Source organism: Delphinus delphis, chromosome 11 (genome assembly GCF_949987515.2).
Source record: "Delphinus delphis chromosome 11, mDelDel1.2, whole genome shotgun sequence".
Lineage (NCBI taxonomy): Eukaryota > Metazoa > Chordata > Mammalia > Artiodactyla > Delphinidae > Delphinus > Delphinus delphis.
In genome coordinates, this window is record NC_082693.1 from 6072706 (window position 1) to 6096713 (window position 24008).

Sequence of the window (24008 nt, forward strand, 5' to 3'; positions counted from 1 at the left end):
TGTGTGTGCGGGCATGGAGTGGGGGACAGAAGCGGAAGCAGAGAGACAAACCAGGACTATGTGGTTGTCCAGGTGGGACACGACCAGTATTGGGAGGGAGGTCGTGAGAACTGATCAGAGCTGGGAAACGTCTGAAGGAGGACTAGACAATACTTACCAGACGGGAGTTTAGGGGTGAAAAAAAGAGCGATCCAGGAGGATGCTTGGGTTCTGGTAAGAGCGTGTGAGTGCTACTTCCTGAGATGGGAAGAATGATGAAAGTGACAGGTCTGGAGGGGAAATTGAGAGTTCAAAGTTAGACTCACTGAGTTACCGGGCCTGTGTGCTTCTGCCCTCATGCCCCACGGCGGCTGGGGCTTTGTGTGACTTGAGGACCATCCTCCAAAGCCCCTGGCCAGCTCTGAGGCATCAGATCCTCAGGCAAGCCACAGCCTGCAGCGGGTGACTTCCCAGGTCCGCTCTGCTCTGGTCCTCTGTGTCCTACGGCACTACCGCGGAGCCTATGACACGGGGAGAGGAGGTTCCGGGCTGGGAGCAAGAAGACCTTTCTGTCCCACTTTCCTGCAGAGACGTGACTTACCTTTCTGAGCCTCACCATCCTAACTCCTAAAATGGTCCCTTCCTGAAACACTTGTCGTGAAGTCCAAGCAAAAGTCTGGAAAGCACGAAACACCGTGTAAGGTTGCAAACACTTGCTGTTCGTAGGACGCTGTGGCAAGGCACTCGATTAGACTTTTCATTTGTACATTTGTTTCCACTTCTTTGGTGAGAGAAATGCCAGCAGGTTACCCGAGAATCTCTGACCGAGCCCTCTTTGAAGGCTGGGGTGGGCTGGCATCACTTGGGGTGATGAGGGCCCCCCTAGTCACTGAGGGTCACCTCCCGCAGGGAGAGGTGGGATGAGGTATCATCAGATCTACTGTGTTTTGAAAGTTTAAGAAGACAGGCTGTAGGCAGCTAGGGTGGATTTCCAGGGAGAAGGGAGTCTGGGTCTGCGTGATGAATGACATCTTGGAGATGCGGTTGCAGGTACTATGTGTCCTGATAGCTGCAGACCCTTGACGGAGCTTCCTCTGAAGGAGAGGACGGTCCTTCCTTAAAGAGACCAGTGACCTGTCTGGGACTGGCGGTGTGGAGGGACCATCTCAGCAGCGGTCCAGCCTCTCCTGTCCGATGAGACGAGGCCAGCATCCGGCAGCAATGTGGTGTAGCAATGAGACACACGAGGAGTGAAGGGCTGGCCGTACTCTAGGTATTTCCCTGTTGAAGCACGGATGTTGCCCTGACCCTCCTCTGTTAGTCAGCATCGCACCAGGAAACAGTTTACCTCAGATGGTTCAGAGGAAGGGATTCTAACGAAGGCACAGTTTTGCCAGAGGTGAGGGCGAATCAGGGAAGAGATGGCCCCAATTCCGTCTCCTCTACCCCCTAAGCTCCTTCCATTGCTTCCCACTGGCTGAGCCCAGCCACCAGTCAGCGTGGGGTACCTGGTGATAGAATCTGCTGGGCCTCGGGGCACAGACCACGGTGGACGCAGGGGGAGAAGGGGCCTGGAGGGAAACGATGGCCAATAGAGCATGACCACCATGACTCCCTTGCTTCTCATGGATTCAGGCTCTGGGTTCTCAGAAAACTCAAGAAAGGGAGAGGCATGTATGGGGCTTCTTGCTAAAAGGAGAGATGGGGGCTTCCGTGATTAACTGGAAAAACGAGAGAGACGTGTTCATAGTCACAGCTCAAGTTTGGGAGGGATTCTTGCCAGTTGTATTAAACTGTTATAAAAGTAGCAGTGTCATTAATAACCGTTCCACAGACTCGGGCTATAACCATGCTCGTGTCTTCTGCATTCTAGCAGCAGCCTCCCACCATCCCCTCTGCTTCCCAGATGACATTTACAGTTACTTTAAGCCAACATCACAGAGGGGGGCCCTCAAACAATGGCAGAATCTACCCTTCCCCTGGCCTCCCAGATGGGACGGGCAGGAGGCCACCCAGGCAGTCAGGAGCTGCTGGCAGACCAGGAAAACAACCCAGCAGACATGACTCGAAGCCAGATTTCAAAGTGCCAGTACTGTGGTCTCCCCACCCGGAAGGCACAGGTCTCAGACCAGCCCACACACATCCACGCGCATCCACACGCATTCACTCACATCCACACGTATCCACACACATTCACACGTATCCCCGCACATCCACCTGGGTCCCTGCTCCGGAAGTGCGCTCCTGTGCAGGCTTAGGCCGCAGGGAAGCCGACGCCCCTTGCCCCAGTGCTCAGAGCCAAGAAAGCAGCCCTTCACCCTGCGCTCTGAAAACACACATCGTGCACATCTGATGGGAAATTAGATCCATCCCTGTATACCCAAAATGTTTCTCTTTAAAGAATTTGTGATGTCCCGGCGGCCTTTGGTTCTGAGTTTCCCCCTCCTTTTCATTTCTTCCCTCTCTTCTCTCCTCAGGGGTCAGATGCAGCCTGGGCAGAGGATGGCTTAGAACTGGATGAACAATTCTAGACTCAGGACTTCCTGGTGGTACTTCAATTCTTCCAAAAAAGGTGTTTTTTTAAAAAATTTAATAAAGCACGCGAGACCCCAAAGTCCGCGAACCTGCGGAGGTCTCCTCATGCCTGCGGGCCTGCACGGGGGGCTGGCTCCCACTGTCTCCCCGCTTGTCCCCAGAGGACGTCCCCACCCCAGCGACCTGACGTTCTCATGGGTGGGTGCGTCGCATTTTAAATCTTCTGGAGCCTCTAATGTGTTTTCTTCTGCTTTCCCAACACGTTTAGAATTTCCCGAGGCCAAAGGACAGCTACGTATTACCAGGCAGTGGGGCGCTGTGGTCTCAGCCAGGACACCAAGGCCAGGGTCGTCACCACTCACAGCCAGAGGACCTTGGGCCTGTGGGAGGGTTGAGACCACCCTCACCCTTGGGGCTACTTTGAGGATTAAATATACTAATATACATAAAGTGCTTCGAACAGGCTGTGTGTGTGTGCGTGTGCGTGTGCGTGTGTGCGCATGCGTGTGTGTGCGTGCGCGCGCGTGTGTGTGTGCACACCACTATTAACTATGGGTCTTGGTCAAGTTTCTAGACCTCTTCAGACCCCTCATAAATAAAGTGAAAGAAACAACCAGTTCCGGGCGCTAACGTGAAAATTAGGCAATACAATGCCCGCCGGTGCCTGGTACACAACGGGTGTCAGTAAAGTCAGACCCTTTCCCCATCTCTCCTTTTGTCACTTCCCTGCCCCCGCTCTGGTAGCGACACTCAGGAGCAGGGTTCAGCAATATTTAAACAACCCACAAACACAGCCTCTTCCTGAGAACTGGAGGCTTTGACTTGACACAATAATTGTGCCCCAGGTACACACAGTGAGCCCAACCCTGTAACTAGGAGAGACTCAGTGCAGAGTAAAGATGAATCATACAGCCCCACACACAAGCCAGCACTTTGCAGAGTTTGAAAGGAGAGGAGGGGGAGAAGCCTGAGTCAGAGAACGACGCTGACAAAGACAAGCCCATGGCAGCTGGATTATTCAGCTGAGAAGCCTGGTGTCAGCCCTGCCTTCCTCGCTCTGCCTGGAGCTAGAGTGCACATGGGGCCCCTTCTAGGCCAAGCCGGACCCATGCCTATGTCAGTCACCACAAGACCCAACCGTTTCAGGAACACTAGACATCATACTCCCCAAGCTTGGGCTCGGAAGCTCATTGCCTCACGGGCACAGTGCACCCTGTGCCCTGACCCAAGTAGGAAGCTGCAACGGTCTGAATGTTTGTGTTCCCCCAAATTCACATGTTGAAATCCCAACCCCCAAAGGTGATGGTATTGGGAGGTAGGGTCTTTGGGAGGTGCTTAGGTCATGAGCGTGGAGCCCTCATGAATGGGATTAGTGCCCTTATAAAAGAGACCCCCCCGCACAGAGGTCCCTCGCCCCTTCCACCACGTGAGGACACAGCAAGGAGATAGCCATCTGCAACCCAGAAGAGGGCTTTCACCAGGCCCCGGCCATGCTGGCACCCTCACCCTGGACGTCCAGCCTCCAGAAGTCTGAGACATGAGTTTCTGTTGTTTATCAGCCACCCAGTCCATGGCATTGTGTTATAGCAGCCTGAACAGACTGAGACAGCAGCACACCTTGAGCTGGTCTGCCTGGTGACCCCTGTCGTCTTACCTCAGACCCTGGCCTACCAAGATGCCCGAGCCCCATCCTGTTTGCCTGGGTGTCTGGTGTCCTAATGTCCTGCCCAGCTCTTGCTTGCTTCCTCTTCCAGGAACTGGATCCTTTCCCTAGAACCCCCTGTAGCCCCTCCAGGAAAGAACAGATCACTAGGGACTAAGACAGTCCTTGTCCCACCAGTTCACTGAGATCCTCACAAATGTCAGCGACTGATACTTGCTGAACCAGGCTACACACTTTGCACAGCATGCGTTGGCCGACAAGGTCCCAAAGCATCTTTGTTTCCCCAGACACCCCGACCCCAGACTTCAGCTCAGTCCCTGCGCCACCAGGACCGCGTCACCTCCAGATGATAGCGTGTCTTGCACCCAAGCCCATGACTGTTGTTATCCTGGCCACCAGGTAGACAGTTACTGTCTTTATCTATCATTAATCACACTCAAGGAATTTAACAAATTCTGTCTTTTGTCACAAATATTTGTGGCAAGAACAGACCTCAGATAGGCCTGACACTGGGGCCTGTTGAGGGGCCTCCTAGGGAATGGCTCTTCCATCACCCAGTTTTGCAGGAAACACTCAGGAACTCATTGGAATTGTTTACACTAGCTGTTTGCACCTGGTGAGCAAAGCACATGGTCACCACCTCCTCATCCATCAGGAGATCTGGGGCAGGAAGCCAGACGGGAATTAAACCCGTCTGGGGCAAAGGAAGCCCCTAAGCTTGGCAGGACCCTCAGTCTATCAGGTGGCCTTATCCACAGCTTTATGTCCCCGTGGCGGCCTGGGGGCTCTGAAACCACACTGCTGCCTGCAGGTAGCCCTGTCACACCATTCACGAAGGAGGCAACTTCGAGAGGTCCTTTAAGGGGAGAGTCACTGAGGGTTACTGCAGCCTGAGCCAGGCATAGGGTGATGGGAGGTGACTGTGAGTTAAGTGGTCAGAGGGGATGGAAGCAGACACTGGGAAGAAGGTGGTTGAGAGCCTCTCAGATGCTAGTTTGGATCTGACCACCTCATTAGTGTGTGAACTCTGCCATTAAGAAAGATTCTAGCCTTTGGATCTCTTTGTTGCATCTTCTAATCACTGCCCCATCGATGGCAACTTTGCATTTCCCCGATCTGTCTTAATAGTTCCTCAGATCCTCAGGTCAGCAGGCAGGGTTGAAACCATGAATACATAAACACTCACTTCAGCCTCTCCTGTGGCTGACAGGATGCCTCGCCTGCAAGCATTCCTTGAAAAAGAATCTGAACGCATGAGTGAAGAGACAGATATATTTCACCAATAACTGCACCAACAAGCGTGGGCTAAGATCTACCAGCGAGCAGGCTGGGGAGGAGAGAAAAGAAAAGTAAGGCGGAGTGGCTGTTCTCCAGGGCTTTGTAGCCTGGTTGGAGCAACTGGCAGAGAACTTTCCTGCTCATGGAAGGTCCACGAGCTTCCACGCATTTCCAACCTCTTCCTGATCAGGCTGCTTCTAGCTGGCACGCTATGGGCAGAGGTGATGAACGATGCCTCTGTGACAGCCTCGACGTGACCCTCCGGCGCTCTGTCCCTAACACGGTGCCCACGTGGCCTCCATGGGTCCGGGTCCTCGGCAACTGCATGAAGCAGAGACCCTGCCCTGTCACCCCAACCACGCAGCGCGAGCGAGAACCGATAAACACCTTCGTGGTAGGGCAATGAGATTCTAAGATTAAGGTCTCGTCTGGTCTAAGAGTGGGAAATCCGGGAATGATATCAGACGGTATGTGACAAACTTCCAGGGAGTGAAGCAGGTCCTTACCTGCTTGGGAAGCACCCCAAGCTTCTGGCCACGTTGCTGGTTTATAAGCCCTTGCTTTTGCCTTAGCTGTTCTGTGCCTTTGCCTCTGCCTCTGCTGTGCTGTCGTCTCTTTCTAGAGCCTTCCTTCTAGATCTCCTCCCGCCCCCACTCAGGGTTCAGCCACAATGTTACCATCTGGACAGTCCTTGCCCCGCCACCTCGTGCAAAGTACACAGCCCCAAGCCACCACCACAGCGCCCTGTTTTCTCTCTCGTCCTCTGTGAAATGTTCCCATCTACTGTGCATCCTTCCCCGACTGCAGCGTCAGGACAGCTGGAGCAGGGACCATGCCTTTCCCCTTTCCCTGTGTTCCCAGAATGGGGCCTGGCACAAAGCAGACGCTCAAACAACGCCGGAGGGATGAACCGAGGAGTGAACAGTCTGTGCCCGTGGAGCCCAGAAGTGGGTGGAGGAAACCCACTGAGGTTCACAAGGGAGGCCACCTCGAGAGGGCCTTTAAGGGGAGGGTCCCTGAGGGTTACTGCAGCCTGAGCGAGGCACAAGGTGACTGTGAGTTAAGTGGTCGGAGGGGATGGAAGCAGACACTGGGAAGAAGGTGGTTGAGAGCCTCTCAGATGCTAGTTTGGATCTGACTTAAGGGTGCAAGGAAGCTCTCTGTGGGGCCCGACTGGGAGGGATGCGTCCCCAGTGCACTCTTTGAGAAAGGCTGATTGGGTGGGGCTTCCAAGACTGAGCGCCCCAGGAAGAGGCTGAAGACAAGGGCATAGTCAACCATTAGGCTCTGACAACAGTCTACATGGGCGTGATGGTCGGCAGACAGGAAGGAGGCCAACGATGAAGGAAGCATCAATGAAACTTGGTCCAGCAAAGTTAGCTGTTCACCCAACACCACACAGATGGTGGGGGAGGGAGGAGGAGGCGGGGCTGGAATTCATGGCTCTCCCCACTGGACTCCCCAGTTCCGTGGTCCTTCCACAATACACCACACCTTCTGAGCCCTCCGGAAACATCCAGTCTGAGACAGACAAGAGCAACGACTCAAGCAATGCCCACGTGGAGTCCAGGGTAGAGACCAATACACCAATCCAGACAGTGAGAAACGCACATCAAAACTGCACAAAAGACACTGGCATTTTAGGGGCAGGATCTGAGTTTGAACCTTAGTCAAATGAGGATGGAATACTTCCCTTGCTGACCACACATAGTTTGTGAAGATGAAATGGGATAACCAAATTCGTTTTTAAGATAAAAATGCTTCATGAGTGAGTATCGCGACCACAAAGAACAAAATGCACTTGTTAGAATTTCACCTCCTTTCCGGCGCGCAGACTTTCGTATGGACCACGGGACATCGGCTTAACCGCCTGGAGGAGTCTGAACTTTTGGGTGAGGAAGGGGGAGAAACAGTGGATACAGCTTCATGGTGTGGAAAGGGTTTCATGGCCAAGACAAAGAGAGCCTGCCTAGCCTTGGACGTGGGAGGGACTCACTAAACACTTGTTAATGAGTTTTTGATTCTCGACACTATCTTGGATCTTTACCACTGTCTGGAGCTGCGCAAGATAAGTGAATAATGTAACACAGATGGACAGCAAGAAGACGTTGCTGCATCCTCACTGATTTCCGGTTCCTTTCCCCTACTTCCTGCCCACACACTCCTTTACTCTGGACCCCCCGCCTCCCTCCACTCTGCGGCATCCTGCTGGAGTCATTTGGCAAACAGTTCCCACCAGCCCATCAGCTCTTCAAACCCCACAGCGTAGAGAACGAACTTGAGGGCATGGGGAGGGGGAGAGGAAGCTGGGACGAAGCGAGAGAGTGGCGTGGACATATATACACTACCAAATGTAAAATAGATAGCTAGCGGGAAGCAGCCGCATAGCACAGGGAGATCAGCTCGGTGCTTTGTGACCACCTAGAGGGGCGGGATAGGGAGGGTGGGAGGGAGACGCAAGAGGGAAGAGATGTGGGGATATATGTATATATATGGCTGATTCACTTTGTGATACAGCAGAAACTAACACACCATTGTAAAGCAGTTATACTCCAATAAAGATGTTAAACAAACAAACAAACAAAAAACCCACAGCGGTGTCAGGTTGGGAGCTGTTCAGGGGATGGAGGGCATTTCTTTGCGCTCCTGCCTTTTCCCCCGTGAGAAGGGAGTGCGATTAGTCGTAATCCCCTGCTTTGTCTTCCCACCTCACTCCCTTCTCCTCCCGGGTGAGAGAAGGGGAAGAGCTTAGCCCATTGGTCGGTGTGGAAGGTAACACGGGCATCTGCTCTGTCTTTTTGTGGGAAGCAAACGGCCTGCAGGAGGGGCTCTTCTGAGTCCCGTGCCCCACCCCCTCCAATGTCCTAAGAACTGCAGGACTGCCCTGCCCACTGCTGCCTGCCAGTCTGTCTGGATTCTGGATTAGGAAGCCTATTGGGCTCTCCTGCTAAGTTGCTTCCTCCAATGCAGCCTTTTCCAGCTTTAAAGGTGAAATCTCAGCTTTGGTCTCCATCTGCCTTTGCCTTACTTCTCAGTTGGTTCAGTAACCAGGCCAGTAAGACGGTACTCTTTACTGGATACCCCTTTGAACTTCAGCAAATACTTTTCCACTGTCTGTGGAAATAAACAGTGTCCTCAGCCTGACGTTCAAGGTCCTCCACCAAAACATCTGGGCTCAGCCAACTCCCCGGGCCCAGTTCCCCACCACGCTGTGCCCTGGTCATGCCAGGACCCTCGAGCACCATCGCATGGGCTCCCCGGGCATCCTGGACATGCTTCGTGTTCTCTTCCACCTGCTGAGCTCTGCTCCTTTGGCTCCCTGGATTTCAGACCCCCCAATTTTACCCATCGTACCAGCCCAGCCCACACTCCACCTCTCCCTGCGCCTTTCCTGACCCTGATGGGTCAGATCCCAGCCTTCAGTGACCGATTTCTCATTCTGTTTCCTCTGCCGGGAGCCCTCCTCTCCTCCTGCCCAGCCCCTCCTCCCCACGCACATGGCTGACATCCATGCCCGTTTATTTCCAAGCTCTCCCACTGGATGCCCTCACCCGGAGCCTCTCCTGAGCCCCCAGGGGTGTGGGCTGCTCGTCCTAAGTGCTTCCATGGAATCCTGTATCCCAGCAAACACACTGAAGTGGAATTCTCTGCTCACTTTTCTTAAGAAACGTATGAAGGAACACAGATAACACTTCTATATAAACATGCACGTGCCCGAAGATGGCGGAACGGCCAGATGGTAGGTCGCTTACATCCACATAGAAACCAAAGTCAGGGCCCACCGTGAGTAGCAGCCACGCCAGGGAAGGCACTGAAAGAGTCCCTGGCATTAGTGAAACCTTTCCTGACTCTCCGAGCCTCCAGGAAAGGCTCTCTTGAAGAGGGGTTACCCTGTCAAGTGTCCGCTTCCAACTGGTGAGTACAATAAAGACATCACATCATTAATTCAACGCCCCGGGGGTGAGTGAGAGGCTGGGGCTGCTGGTCCCTGGATTCAGCGAGGGAAAGAGATGCCTCCAGGCCACCCAGGAGAAAGGCAGCGAGGAAACGGTCTCGCCCTCCACCCCGACGTCTAAGAAGCACAAGTGCCAGGAAGTGGTGCTCAAGCGACGGCAGCCTGTGGCTCAAATGACACGTCTGAATATTGAGGCCACGACATTTTTCTCACTGGCTGGAAGCTTGGGAAGCCTGATACACCTCTCTGAAGCCTGCTCAGGGCCTGGGGGATGCGTGGATTTGTTGGGACCTCTGACAACATGGGGATAGATAAGACCCTCTTGGGCTCAAGTGTCAAGAGGCTTTCCCAACTTTATAAACACTGCTGGGAAAATGCAGAGAACTGAAACTCTGCCTTTTTTTAGCAGGAAGTGTTGAACACCTCTTGCTTCTAGGCTGAGCTAAAAAGAACTGACCCCATGATTAATCTTGGGGGATAACAAGGCCATCAACCTGGGCTATTGATCGAGAATGTTCCAGGAAGGATTCCTGCCAGGGCGGAGGCCCTACAAGGACACACCCTGCACCTCCTCATTTCTCCAAGTGCACTGGACTTCCTTTTTCTTACGTTGGGTCATTGGCACCAAAAACCCTGCACACACTGAACTGACCACCTCAAGGGGGCCCGGGGCAAACATGCAACGCGGTGACACGGTACCGATTTTGGTGAGCCACTTGGCCACGGCACCGTAAATCTCATCCAGGATGAGGATGACCACGAGGTTGATGATGACCGCCGTGGCCGTAACAGTCACCCGGACGTTGGAGCGTGTGGCCTTGTTGAGCGACAGAGCAGCAGCAGTTGTGATGCGATAGACAATGACCCCGAAGACAATGGAGAACGTCAGGGCAATCTGTTCGGGAAAACAGGGAGAGTAGTCAGTCACACGTCAGCGGACAGCAGTTACTGCCCACCTATTACTTGAGTCTGCTGTGTCGGGTGCTATTAGTCTGCAGTCCACTGGTGGGCAACGAGGCACTGCCAACCTCGGAAGTCATGCAAATTCCCGGTACGGGGGCATTTTCCAGGGGAGAATGTCTTTCATGTTTATCAGATTCCAAATGGCCTATAACACACACCCACAAACTAAGGTTACCACTGGGGGTGGGGAATACAGAGGTAGGGAAAATAAAGGGTTATTATGGGATTCTATGAAATCACGTATGCTAACACATATATATAGAATTTAAGAAAAAAAATGTCATGAAGAACCTAGGGGTAAGACAGGAATAAAGACACAGACCTACTAGAGAATGGACTTGAGGATACGGGGAGGGGGAAGGGTAAGCTGTGACAAAGCGAGAGAGAGGCATGGACATATATACACTAACAAACGTAAGGTAGATAGCTAGTGGGAAGCAGCCGCACAGCACAGGGAGATCAGCTGGTGCTTTGTGACCACCTGGAGGGGTGGGATAGGGAGGGTGGGAGGGAGGGAGATGCAAGCGGGAAGAGATATGTGAACATATGTATATGTATAACTGATTCACTTTGTTGTAAAGCAGAAACTAACACACCATTGTAAAGCAATTATACTCTAATAAAGATGTAAAAAAAAAAAATGTGTGAAACTTCTGAAAATTGTAAAGCACCACAGAATTTAAAGAGTCTTTCATTCAATCACAAAAAACTGTAAAACCTGTTTAGAAGTCTTATAAAAACTAATATCTAAAAAAGTAAAAAAAAAAAAAAAGAGAAACTACGACTGAAATGCTGGTAGTGTGTGCGACACAATGTGGTGTGATTTCTTTCATTAGGGAGCTTTCAGTCTACTATGGGGATAAGTTCAACCAGAGTAAATAGTAAATAATGCAGTCGTGTCAAATGAAGAGTGTAGTTGTGAACAGGACTGAGAGTACAGAGGGGCTCAGGGAAGAGTTTGTGGAGCTAGTGGATTTCAGCTGGGCCTTCGATGAAAGGCAATAGGGAGCCCTTGAAGATGTTTGAGCTGGGAAGGGTTAGGGTCAGAGCTTGGTGGGGTGGGTGCAGGAAGGCTGCCCAAAGGAGAAAAAAGGGAAAGAAAGCCCAAGCAAGACTTTTAGACTCTCAGTCCTCAGGGTGAATAAAGCACCGCTCTGAGGTTTCTCTACCAGGGGAGCACTCAGGTTTCTCACCGGCACAGCGATCTCTGGCACTATCCTTATAAGGCAAGTTCACCAGCCCCTTGACCTCGAGGGCCAGCCCCATTTCCTTTTTCCAGAGCCTAAGAATAATAACGTGCTCTCCCAGAGACCAGCTCCCTTTCCCCTCCCACCACGGTGGAGGAAGGGCCATTTCCACGGAGCACAAGGATTTGAGAAGACAGTGCCCGGCAGAGGGCTGAGGGCGAAGGGCAAGGTGTGCGACCTGCTCAGAGCAAAAAGTTCTAACGCGTTTCTGTCCAGCGGAGTCTTCTTTCTTAGCATTCTTTCTGCAGGAAAGGAAAGATTCAGGTCACATTTCTTCTGGGGGTGGGGAAGGGGGGTGGGTGTTGGCTGTGGAGGACTAAACGGAAAACATGGGGAGAGAATGGGGCAAGTGAAAGGTTCCTCTGAAAAAACACACTGTCCTGGACGACAGGCATCCCCTCCCTAGAAAAAAGGGAAGCGAAGGGGAGGCGTGGGGAGGGGACTCTGGCTAGGCAGTGCTTTGCAATCAGTGTGAATGACACTCCAGTAGGCTGTGATGGGAAATGGGTTGCAGATGTGTCCCTCTGTGGAAGTCTTCGGACCTCTTGGGGTGCTGGTGGCAGCCTCAGCAGTGTGTCCCCACGTGCTTCACAAACATTAGTGCTTGCCTTGTGGCCACAGTGAGAAAAAGAAGCCCTAGGTAAGAAAGGCAGGATGGCAGCAGTCTCCAGGTAGAGGGTGTGTGTGTGTGTGTGTGTGTGTGTGCGTGTGTGTGTGCGCGTGTGCACGCGCGTGTGCGTCAGTCAGGGCAGACGAGAGGTTAGATGGGAAAAACACTCCGTGGGGAGGCCCCTCCTTTGATGGGGGTGCAGGTGGGCGCAGCAGAACCCCAGCCTCCAGGACCGGGGAGGGATGACTACCATGGACGTGGGGAAACCTGGACATGACACCACCGGCCTCCAACAATGTAGACATTGCACTTCCCTGTCCTCTGGCATTGTCACTGCCGGACAGTATGGGCCTGGAAAATGTGGTGTGAGATTCTTTTCCCCCCAAATCGCTTCTGCAGTGAAGGTCAGTGATGGAAGTATTGATGCGGGGCGTGCCAGGGCATCGAAGAGCGACTGTGTGTGTGTCTATTTGCGGTTGGGTGTTGGGGGATGACTGGGGAAAACAACGATGCCAGAAACATCCCTTGCCTTGGGGTTCAGGGTGTGGGGAGAAGATCAGCTTCCATCCTCCTTCTCTGAGAGGGCAAGCTGGGGTAAGAACACGCCTCCCCGCCACTCAGAGTGTGATCTGGACCTGCTGCCTCAGCTGGGAGCTTGAGAAACAGGCCGAATGGCAAGCAGTCTAGACGTACTGACTCAGAATCTGCAATTTAACAAGATTCCTATTCTTCTAGAGGCACTGCTCCACTCACTCAGGGAAGCCCTTTCCCCATCCCCACCCGCCCCCCGGCTCCACCTCCATGCCCCTCCCCAGCCCTCAGATGCTGGGCTCTGCCATCCTAACTTCTCTGATCTTGATTTTCCATCCCATTATAGAATCCACTTCTGAACCGCTCCTTTGGTGTTTCCCACAAGCACCTCAAGGTTCACAGTTTTCAAGCCAGAAGAGCTTGGAGAGCGCCGACCCAGTCCCAGGACCATTTTGCAGATGTGGAAACAGGCGTGGAAAGTGAAGCGATTTGCTCAAGGTCACAAGGCACAGACTACAACCCTAGCCTCCTAGATCACTGTAGGAATTAAAGGGTTTTAGCATTTAGGGGTCATCCACGTCCAGCCTTTGATCTCATATACAAGGAAACTGAGGCCCAAGAAGCAGCAATGGGACTGGTCCAAGGTCCGGGTGCTACATGGCAAAGCCAAGATACTCGTGGTCATAACATCATCATCAACAACAGCTAATCCATGTGTGCTCTCTTGATGTCATGATTCGAGCCATACCCGCACTAGCATGAATCCCTACAACAATCACGCGATATATGCCTTTTGCAGATGCGGTTCAGTGCCATTGGGATTTGAACCCTTATGGCCGCAAGGTCGACAATCCCATCCTGACGTTAGAACCCAGGTCTTTTGGCACCAAGCCCAGTACTACCTTCATCACTTTGGCTGTATTATTGATTTTGTTTATTAAATTCAACAAATATTTTCTGACCACTTACTGTGGTGCAATAAGTGTGTTTCATGTATGTGATCAGGTCCCCCAACTAAGCCAACAGGGGGGACTGGTTTTCTACTATACTCTGTGCCTCACGCCAGTGCAGAGAGGTGCCTTCTGTGTGGAACCTGTTTGGTAAAGACTTGCCGACCCTCAGCTCTGGGCAATCTCACCCCCGTGCACTTGGTCACCTGCGCCATGGCCTCTGTGGTTCTTGGTGGGTTCTTTTTTTATATGCAACTGTTAAAAGTTACTTTCCATTTACAGTTATTACAAAACATTGGCTGCATTCCTTGGGTCGTACAATACATTCTTGTAGCACTTGCTGTTCGAATCCCACAGCTTTACTTGGGGACACAGCCAAATTGCAGTGGAAGTCAGGCTACAGAGTCCAGAGCCCTAATTTCACACTGTGAGAGCTGGTCTGGTCCCTACCCTCCAGGACTTGCATTCTGAGAAAACCTTGCACACAGACGGCAAGGGTGAGCCTAGTAGCAGGTGGACAGAGTGACGGGCCTCAGTTCAGGAGCTTCTAGAATGTTCTGGGCACAGAGCAGGCGGATTAGTCAGAGAAAACGTCACAGAAGAAGCTGTGGGACCATTTCCTATGGGAAGGCTTGGAGGAGAGAATAAGCAGGAGCAAGTAGAAGGCACAGGGCAGAGCAACCCCTGCTGCACCAGCGGGAGAGCGGCCCGGTTGAGGGCACAGCCCATAGTAGTAAATCAATTTGAAAAAACACAGGCACCAACAACTCTATCATTGACATACCAGTTGTCTCTGGCACCTGCTTAATTAATTTATTTTCTCATGCAGTCATTCATGAAACATGTCTTGAGCCCCTCCTGTGTGCCAGTTACTGTTCTGGGTATCAGGGATACAGTAGCGAACAAAACAGACAGAAATTTCTGCCCTCGTGACCTCCTAGTGGGGAAAGACAGACAAACTCATAAGCAGAGATATTATGTCAGGTGCGATCAATACTCTAGAAACAAATAAAGCAAAACGGGAGCATCGAGGTAGGTTGCAACTTAAAACAGGGTGGGGTCAGGAAAGGCATAGGTGAGAAGGGGACATGTCAGCAAGGACCTAAAGGAGGAAATCGGAGAGCCGGGGGTTCGGGCAGGGGGTGGCTGAAGCAGTGAGCGAAGGGGGAGAGTGGGAGTGGGAGATGGGTGCTGGAGGGGAGGAACTGTAGTATAAGGATGTCGGCTTCTGCACTTCATGAGATGGGAAGCCTTTAGAGAGTTTTGAGCAGAGGAGTAACGTGACTTATTTGAGAAAGATCAACAGGCTGATGATCTGTCGGGGGACAGCGTTAACCGACAGGCAGACGAGTTAGGAGATCACTGTGATAGTCCAGGTGATGGAGGAGGGTTTCTGATGGCTGGTTCCCGAGACACAAACAGAAGTCAATGACTGTCTTGGGCGTGGGAGTAGAGCTCAGGCACCCAGCTCTAGAGGCAGGACATTGCCTCTGGTAATCCCCTCCCACATAAAAAGAAAACAAAAAGAGGGTTAATTCAAAAAGGAAAGAAACTTTAGCTCAACACACTGGGTTGGAGAAGAAAGAGAAAAGGCATCTTTGTCCATCCTGGCCTCTCCCACGGGTGAGGAAGAGGAACACTGCACTGGGCTCTTCTTTGCTCTTGTCACCCCATGAAAAATACCCCCAACTGACAACAGACTGGCATCGCTAAAACCCTCCTCATGGTCGTGGTCCTGGCATCTTCTGCCAAGGTTTCATCACAGGGGGTGAAGGAGGAAATGATATCGGATACTCAAGTTCCTTGCCATAGATGCCTTTGACTAATTCCATAACAAAAAACACTCTTTTATAAACACCATCCTGACTCCTTTATCTCAGATTCCACACCTTGTTCTAGGGAAATGCCAAGCCCCTTTCTCGAGAAGACTGGGTTTTTTAAAAAGTGAAAAAAAAAAAAAAATGGGAAAAAGTTAGTGTAAAATAAGGATTTTAAAAATATCAAATTGGTAGAGGACTATATCATTTACTGCCCAACCTGGAATACTTCTGAAAGTAGAAAGGAACGCTAGTCATGATGACCTCAGTCAACAAGCCTAGGCCAGGTCTAGTCCAGAGCACCTGCCTGCACGAGGTGATCTTCCTACCACTGTACTCCCATTCCAAGCACCTGCCGGCTGCATATAGCTGGGGGACCCCAGGCAGAGTGAGACGCCTCAATGAGTTCTTGATTCTGATACACAATCACCTGTTGGTATCAAGATTTGGACTTAGGCGGGGTTGTGAAACGGAAGATAAGAGATAATCATTTATTATCTCTGAACGACACAAAAAAAATTTCCCACCCTCGAGTCTAGCTTTAGAAGGTCTCCATGGAATTTTTTTAAAATATCGATTTATTTTTTTGGTCACGTCATGCGGCATGGGGGAATCTTAGTTCCCCTACCAGGGACCGAACCCATGCCCCCTGTAGTGGAAGCATGGAGTCTTATACACTGGACTGCCAGGGAAGCCCCACCCATGGAATTTTTTAAAAATTAGAACATTGGGCTTCCCTGGTGGCGCAGTGGTTGAGAGTCTGCCTACAGATGCAGGGGACACGGGTTCGTTCCCTGGTCCAGGAAGATCCCACATGCCGCAGAGCGGCTGGGCCCGTGAGTCATGGCCGCTGAGCCTGCGCGTCCAGAGCCTGTGCTCTGAAACGGGAGAGGCCACAACAGTGAGAGACCCGTGTACCGCAAAAAAAAAAAAAAAGAACATTGAGGGGATACCCCTCCACTGACCTGATTTTCAGTGTTTGTCAATAGTGATGTCTACTTGTTGTACACAGTGATCGTGATGATGCTACAAGGTCTTCTCTCAGGCAGTAGATAAGCTTCTATTTTCAATCCTCTCCCTCCCAGACCTATCAGTGGCATCTGACACAAGTGATGGCCCTCCCCTTGCAATACTTCTTGGCTTCGGGGACCCTCCCCTCTCCCCTGGCTCTTCCTCTTCAACCTTCTCTTTTGGCTCTTCCTCGTGCTCCCAAATTTTCACATTACAGCATCTTGGGACTCAGTCCTTGGACCTTTTCTCTATCTCTCCTCACTCCCCTGGGGCTCTCATACAATCTCATGGCTTTAAGTACCATCTCTACCATCTGATTAGGGCTCCAGCCTGGGCATCTCCTCTGAACTCCAGATTCATAGCCATCATGCAGGCAGCTCTGGGATTCCTAGGGATAACTCTAGCCTCTGGAAGATAACAACCTCAGAGTCATCCTTGACTTTCCTCTGTTTTACATCCCGTGATGCAATCCTTTGGGGTCTACTTTCTCTGCACTTATATGCATTGTCATTTGTGTGGATCTGACTCTCGATTTTCTGTTTTGTTCTATGGGTCTAATTCCCTATTTCCACCCCTCCACCACATTGTCATACTTATTATTGTTTTATAATAAGTTTCTGTTTGGTAGAGCACCATATCCCTCCTGATTCTTCTTCAAGAGTGTCTTGACTCTTCCTAGCCTTTGCTCTTCCATATACATCATCAAGGAGACAAGGACCTTAGAACATTATTGCTCTATTTATTGCCCACCCAACTTACAGATTAGTGATGTGTATAGTTTAAATTCGACCTTATCTTTGATCCCATGAGGCGTCATCATTATTGTTTTCACAGTCGCAGTTCATACAGATTCTCCCACTGATTTATCACTTTGATTATTCTTCATTTCTTTTTAAAACTATGGTTTTCCATACGGGGTCCTATCTGAAGCACATAATTAGAATTCCTTTAGTGAAAGATTCAGTTGGTGGCAAACTCTCAGTTTTTGCCTATAAATATCTTTATTTTATCCTCATGATATTCCTAAAGGATATTCTTCCTGGGTATAGAATTCTGGAGAAGTAATTGTTTTCTTTTCAGCACATGAAGATAACATGCCATTTCTAATTGCTATGAGAAAGCAATGGTCAATCTAACAGCCTTTTTATTGAAGGTAACTCGTCTTTTGTTTTCTGACTGCATTTGAGATTTCTCTTGTGTCTTACATAGTCTATGATTTCACTATGATGAATCTAGATGTAGATTTATTTTATTTTTTTCTGCTTGGGTTTCATAGGGACTCTTCAGTCTGTGGGTTGGAATTCTGTAGCAGATTAGGAAACCATCAGTCACTATATTTCATTCATTAACTTTTCTCTTTCCTCTTTGTCCAGTATTGAAATGCAACGTCTGTTAAGTCTCATTCTACCAATATTTCCAAATCTCTTAATTTCTCTTCTCTGTATTTTATTTTTTGCCTCCCCATGCTGCATTATGGATAATTCCTTCTAACCTATACTGCAGTTCACAAATTCTCTTCAGCTGTGTCTTGTTTGTTGTTTTATATATATGTACATTATAATACATAGAACATTCATATACGTGTAGAATGTATTATATATTCATATATATGTATTTCATATTCATGTATTTATTTCTAGCAGATTTATTGGTTGGTTTTCAAATCTTCTAAGCTGTTTTTTTCAATAGTTTCTTATTCTTTGCAGATTTTTCAAGCTTGATGTTTTAACCTGTAACTGGTATTTCCAATATCTTTCGTCTTTGCTGTCCTCATTGTTCTTTCTCAAGGTGCTTTAGCTTCTTGTGTAATTGGTTGTATTCTCTTCGCTGCCCTTGAAAATTCTTTTGGGGGATTTCTTGAGACCTAGCATGAATCTGCCTTCCTCCAGAGAGAACTTGTATTTGCTTCTCCTGGGCACCTGGGAGCACTGCTAGTTCCAGACCAAGTCCACAACCTGAGGTTCCTGATCCTCTCCTGTGATGAACCAAGCTGTAAATCCACCATGAGGACTGCCCACAGCCACTTCTTGGGGACAGGGCGTTTGTTTCCCCTTTTCTCCCTATTCTACTTAGAAGTCCCAAAGTTGGGGGCGGGGTGTGGCTAGTTATTCATCTTCATTCTGAGAGTGTAGCCCTTTGGTGTTCCAATTTAATTTGGTGAGGACTTCCTGCTAGAAGCTCTCTTTGAGCCAGTCATACCCCCTGATTTCCATCCTCCTTGCCCCATAAAAACCACCAAAGCCCAAGCTCAAGTTCGCCTAGATGGGAAACTGTCCTCAAGGTAAAAAATATCTTAGTGCCCAGATATTTGTTTCCTTGGTCCCATTTTCCTTTAGAGTTCAGTCTAGTATTCCTGACTATCCCGTCAGTCCTTCAAGCTTTAAGAAGATTGAAAAATATATTTATCCACAATATTTTGCTACTTTCAGCAAGATGGGACGCTACAAATATCCTAACCTACCACTGCTGGAGACGGAAGCCTGTTTTACTTATCTGTTTCCTTATTTACGCACGTGTTTGTTATCTGTCAACTCCTTAAGGGACAGATTATTTTAGTTTAGTTTCTACTCTACGCCCAATGCCTAAGAATAGTGTCAAGCACATTGCTGGCACCCATGAAATAGTTTCTGAATGAATGAATAAACTCTTTGACAACATTATGCATATTGTGGGAGGCTTGGAAGTGCTAAATTAAACTTTATACGATTCCAGCTTAACACACTGCAACTCACCACATATTCTTGAATAAACTCCACTCTTCTTAAGCAATGAGGAGATCGCATGTATGGGCTTCTAAGCCCTGGCAAGGCACCCAGCACCTCTGCACTTCAGAAGTGTTGAAGCAGATGGTGCCCATGCATCTTTCACTTTTTAAACTTCTGAGATTAGGACGCGGTTCCCGTCCTCAGTGATCACAATGGCAATAATAATGGAAATAGTAACCTCAGGCCAGGGTCAGTGTTACCTCTGGCCAGTGGGTCCAGAAAATTATTATAATTTCAACCCCAATTTCTGGAATAAGCAATCCCTCCCCAACCCCACAACTAACGTGTAGTCCTGCTTGGAAATGCTGTAAGGACAGAGGTTCCCATCTCGAATACTAGAAGGAGTCTACCCACAGACAGGGGGCAGGTGTCTTTGTACCCCGAGCTCAGTCCTCTGAGTTTCACCTTCCCGAGGTCTCCTCGCTTCAGTTCCTGTTGTCTCACCCCTCGTGGCTCCCAGGAATGACTTACTACCACTTCACTGATCAAGTCCAGATATGAATCACAGACCCATTCCTCACCTTCTCTGACACAGTGGAGACCATCTGGGTCTCTCCAAAGGGCTCTTCCAAACTCTCAGGGAGAGACAGGGAAATAAACACAGCAACTACAGGGAGGCTAAAGAATCAGGCTTACAGAGCCCGAGCCGGCTGTCTTCTGTGCCTTCCAGAAGCTGTTCTTTTCCACCAGCCACCAGGGAGAGCCTGCCTGCAGCTCCAACAGGCTCCCACCATTTCTACAGCCGCCTTCCCTGCACAGGTAAGACCTTCTTCCAAGGTCTCCATCTGCCGCGATGTGGGAGACACCTTCTCACAACCCACCCCTGGAAACTCCATCTTCAAACATCTGTGGTCAAGGCTGGGAAGACAGAGCCCCCTTCCATGGCCACTGAAGGCCACTGACCCTCCCAGGGCTGAGGTTCTGTCTGAGGGAACCACCTTCCCCGCTTCGGGTAACCAAGAGCAGCAATGGCCTGGCTATCACGGGAGACGCTGTCCCTCTAGAAGGACTGTGGCTTCGTCTTCACTAGTCCCTCACCGTCCCCACAGCATAACAGGCTAACACCCCCAGCATTCACACAGCAGGATCCACACGCACACGTCATGAGCAGGTGTTTCCGCCAGGAAATTACCATGAACAAGATGGAGGCGAAGTTCACCAAGTAACCTGGGAGACGATCTTTCCAGGTCAGCTTGTCTTCATCATCCTGGGGAGAAACAGGGGAACAGTGACCATCAGATGCCACAAATATCAGATATAGAATGTCTCTCAATTTTCCATAAATGTGAATATTATTAATCATTCGTCACTCTGTTTAGGTATTTTTCTAGTCTGTGATGCCTTACCCTACACATCAACAACAGCCCTCCTAATATTGTGATTTTTAGGTAGCCTGGAAAATCTGCGGTGAAAAGAGGACAATGTTTGATTTCAGCCTCATACTGGGCTGAAGTTTCCGTTCAACCACGCATCGGCGGTGCGATCTTCAATGTGTCTCTGAACGTTTCTGACCTTCTATTTCTTCATCTGTAAAGTGGTCACACTCGTGAACCCCATCCTGGCTTATGCACAGGGTGGTTTTATCTGTTTCATTTTTATTTTAGTGAGAAGCAGGTGAAAACAAGAGACAGATGACAGATACAAATGACCACAGGGCAGCATCCTAAAATAGATCATCGTTTAAATCAAACATCAACCATTGACCTTCGATCCTAAGTGTATAAATTACCCACAATTCTTGTTGTTCAAAGAACCTGTACGTATCGTCATCTGTTTCCTCCAGAACAACTGTTCTCCCCCGGTCACAAATGCAGACAGTTCAAGATGCAGGTTAGGCTGATGCCTTGCTGTCAGTCTGGCTGAGAACCAGACTGGATCCAGGCCACAGGCTGCTCTCCTTGGGACCGCCATATCCCTGCCCACATCCTCCTTCAGCACCCCCTAAGGACCCTCATCTGGTAGGGTGATGCCAACAAGGTATGAGTGGTTAAAACCTCTGCCGATTAATATCCACATAATGTTAGCCCAGGCACCTGATTTATCTGAACTGCAGTTCTTTAAAATTATAATCGATACAGGGTCCTGCTGACACTGTATCAATTCAAGGTTGCTGTGGAGACCATCTGAAGCCACGTTGGGGAGGATGCCAGGAAAATGGCAAAGCCCTCCATGCTGGCGAGGTCGGGGCCCCTGCATTTCTGTAGCGTGTCTGAATCTAAGTCGGCAAGTGCAAGTTCCAGGGCCTGCTCGGTTTCTCTCTTCCCTCCTCGCCACGCTTTCAGAACACACCTGATCTAGCTCTAGCAACAGCGCCATCTAGTCTTTGAAAGCCTGTGCTGTAAGCGAAGGGCCTTCTTGGCCTCGAGGGCTTCTTTCTAAAAATCTCTGTGTGCCCACTGTGTGCAAACCTTAGGGCCAGGCACAGTGGGGAGACAGAGAACAGTGGCCATGGTCCCTGCCCCTGGGGGGCTCCCAGTCTAATGAGATGGTGACACCCACACACCAGAAAAGCTTGCCAGTTTGGGAATCCAGGTTATCCTGGGAGTGAGCCTGTGGGGGATTTGAGGAAAGGAATGGTGTGTCTTTCTCATGGCGTGTCTGGAGCTGAGCACAGGGTTGAGCAGGCTTAAAGGGGGGTGGAAATGAGCGTTAAGGCTGCAGTCATTCGGTAACGAGCGCTTTCATTTACTCGTGATGTCAACAGGGATGCTCGGTTCCTCCTAGACCCTGATAGGATCAGGTCTCCAGACTCTGTGCCCAACAGACTTTCTATCACACAATGAGAACAAGGTCACTGCAGGTCGTGACCATGCACAGGTGGAACTATAAAAACCTATTACTATTAGGACTGAAGTGAGTCTTCCAAATGAGGCCAAACATCAAAAGGGACTAGCATGCCTTTCTCTTTTCTTCCAGTATTCATTCTTAGTTTCACTCACACTAGTGGTATTTTCCTTTAAGATTCTGATGAGGAAAACTGAAGACGGGCAGGTAGATGATAACTCCGTAGGGAATATGAAAAGAAGTAGAGGGGTGTGTGGTGGAGCTCGTCCCGAGGCCTCTCTCACTACAATTAAGGTTTGGATGACTCTGACTCTTTTCCTGCTCTCTGGCCTGGGGATGAAAGGTTCTGCCTCAAAGATCAGCAAACCGGGTGTGCTCAGAAATACCAGCGGTGTGGAGGGAAGGAACTCCAGTTACCGGTTCTGTGTCACCAGTTCCTCCCCAGTGGGGCTCCCTGAGTGGCGAGCAGGGCAAGGAGAGGTAAAAAAAAACCTGTGCTTGGCCCGTGAAATGAGAAATGGAAATGGAAAGGGCGAGAAAGCAGTCAGTAAGGATGAGCCCAAGCTCAGAGTGGTCCTCAGGGACGAGACGGACAGTCCTGGAAGAAATGGGGGGAAGGGAAATACAAGCAGACAGCAGGACACATGGCCCCAGATGAAACGGGCTCAGAAACGGGCTCATCGCAGAGGATGACTAATGAACCCAAGGGAGGGGCCCGGCGGCTGAGATGTTTTAGCTAAGGTTCCTGCCAGGTGTCGTCCACCTTCTTCAGGCCAGGGACCAAGCGGGATGAGGTGTCTTCAGACCAGCCTCTACCCCGCAGTGACAACTCTGTCCTGGAGAATGAGTCTTGGTTCTGTTCTACTCAACGAACGTGGTCTGAATGCCTGGGATGGGCCGGGCTCTGTGCTGGATGCGGAGGACACAGAGGGGAGAAGTCTCTGCCCTGCCCAGAAGGAGCTCCGTTGCCACCCACAAAACACGGAGAAGGATTTCAGAGCTCATCCTCGTAAGGAAGGTGGCGTCATTATTTTGCATAAAAATGAGGCATAACTAAAATGCAACTGAATTCGATGTCCTCTCAAAGCAACTATATACATGTTCTGGTATTTGCTGAAAAATCACTCTCCACCCACGTTTACACCAAAGAGCCCTTTTTTCTAGAAGTGATAGCTTCCAACATACACACAGTTCTCCTACATTCAGACACTTTCCAAACACAAGCGCTGAGAGAACACAGAGATTACGGACTGCCTTCCAAGCTCCCGAAGTTACTAGTAAAGATGACAGTGAGTCAGGTGGCCTTTATGTATAATAACTGGCTCTGGTAACAGAAGCTAATTAGAACCTCCAGTCACTGGCACATGAAAGACGTGCAGATACATGGCAAAATACCATCCAGTTAACTACGCTCTGCGTGAAAGTCACATGACCAGTTTATGAGATGGCAGAAGAAAAGTAGAACCTGGAACCAGAACTTCTGAATTCAACTCTTGGTTCTAATACTGACTAGTCAAGTGACCTTGGGAAATTCCCAGAACCTCCATTTCCTCATCTGTAAAGTAATTACATTCCTTATCTGTAGAATGTATAAATGGTAACATCTATTGCACCAAATTGCTATGCGTTTTATATTAATTAACCAACCCGAATTGGGAGGGGCCAAGCCAGTGCCCCTGCAAACACAGGTAAGCGAGAACTCTCAGCCCCTCCCTCTCCTTTTAACACAGAGATGATAACACTTGTCCCACCGACGTGGCAGAGGTCATGTGCGGTCCCATGGTTGAACGCCTGGGAGAGAGCTTTGTCAACTCTAAGGCTTCACACAAAATTCAGGTCTCATCAGCTTCACGATAATTTCAGAAGCAGGTGGTTAGGAAGCACTCGGCTAATTCACCATTGTTAAGCCATGAGCCTAGC

General features: G+C 49.9%; 1 protein-coding gene across 1 annotated transcript in view; it reads right to left on the minus strand.

The window, feature by feature from the left end:
* Positions 1-24008, minus strand: part of ANO2 (anoctamin 2) — a 332095-nt gene that overhangs the window by 68967 nt on the left and 239120 nt on the right. Inside the window, exons 15-16 of the mRNA XM_060024145.1 lie at positions 20437-20511; positions 10110-10305 (exon numbers count right to left, since the gene is read on the minus strand). Coding sequence (XP_059880128.1) covers positions 10110-10305; positions 20437-20511 — 271 coding nt within the window. The remainder of the gene's footprint in view (positions 1-10109; positions 10306-20436; positions 20512-24008) is intronic.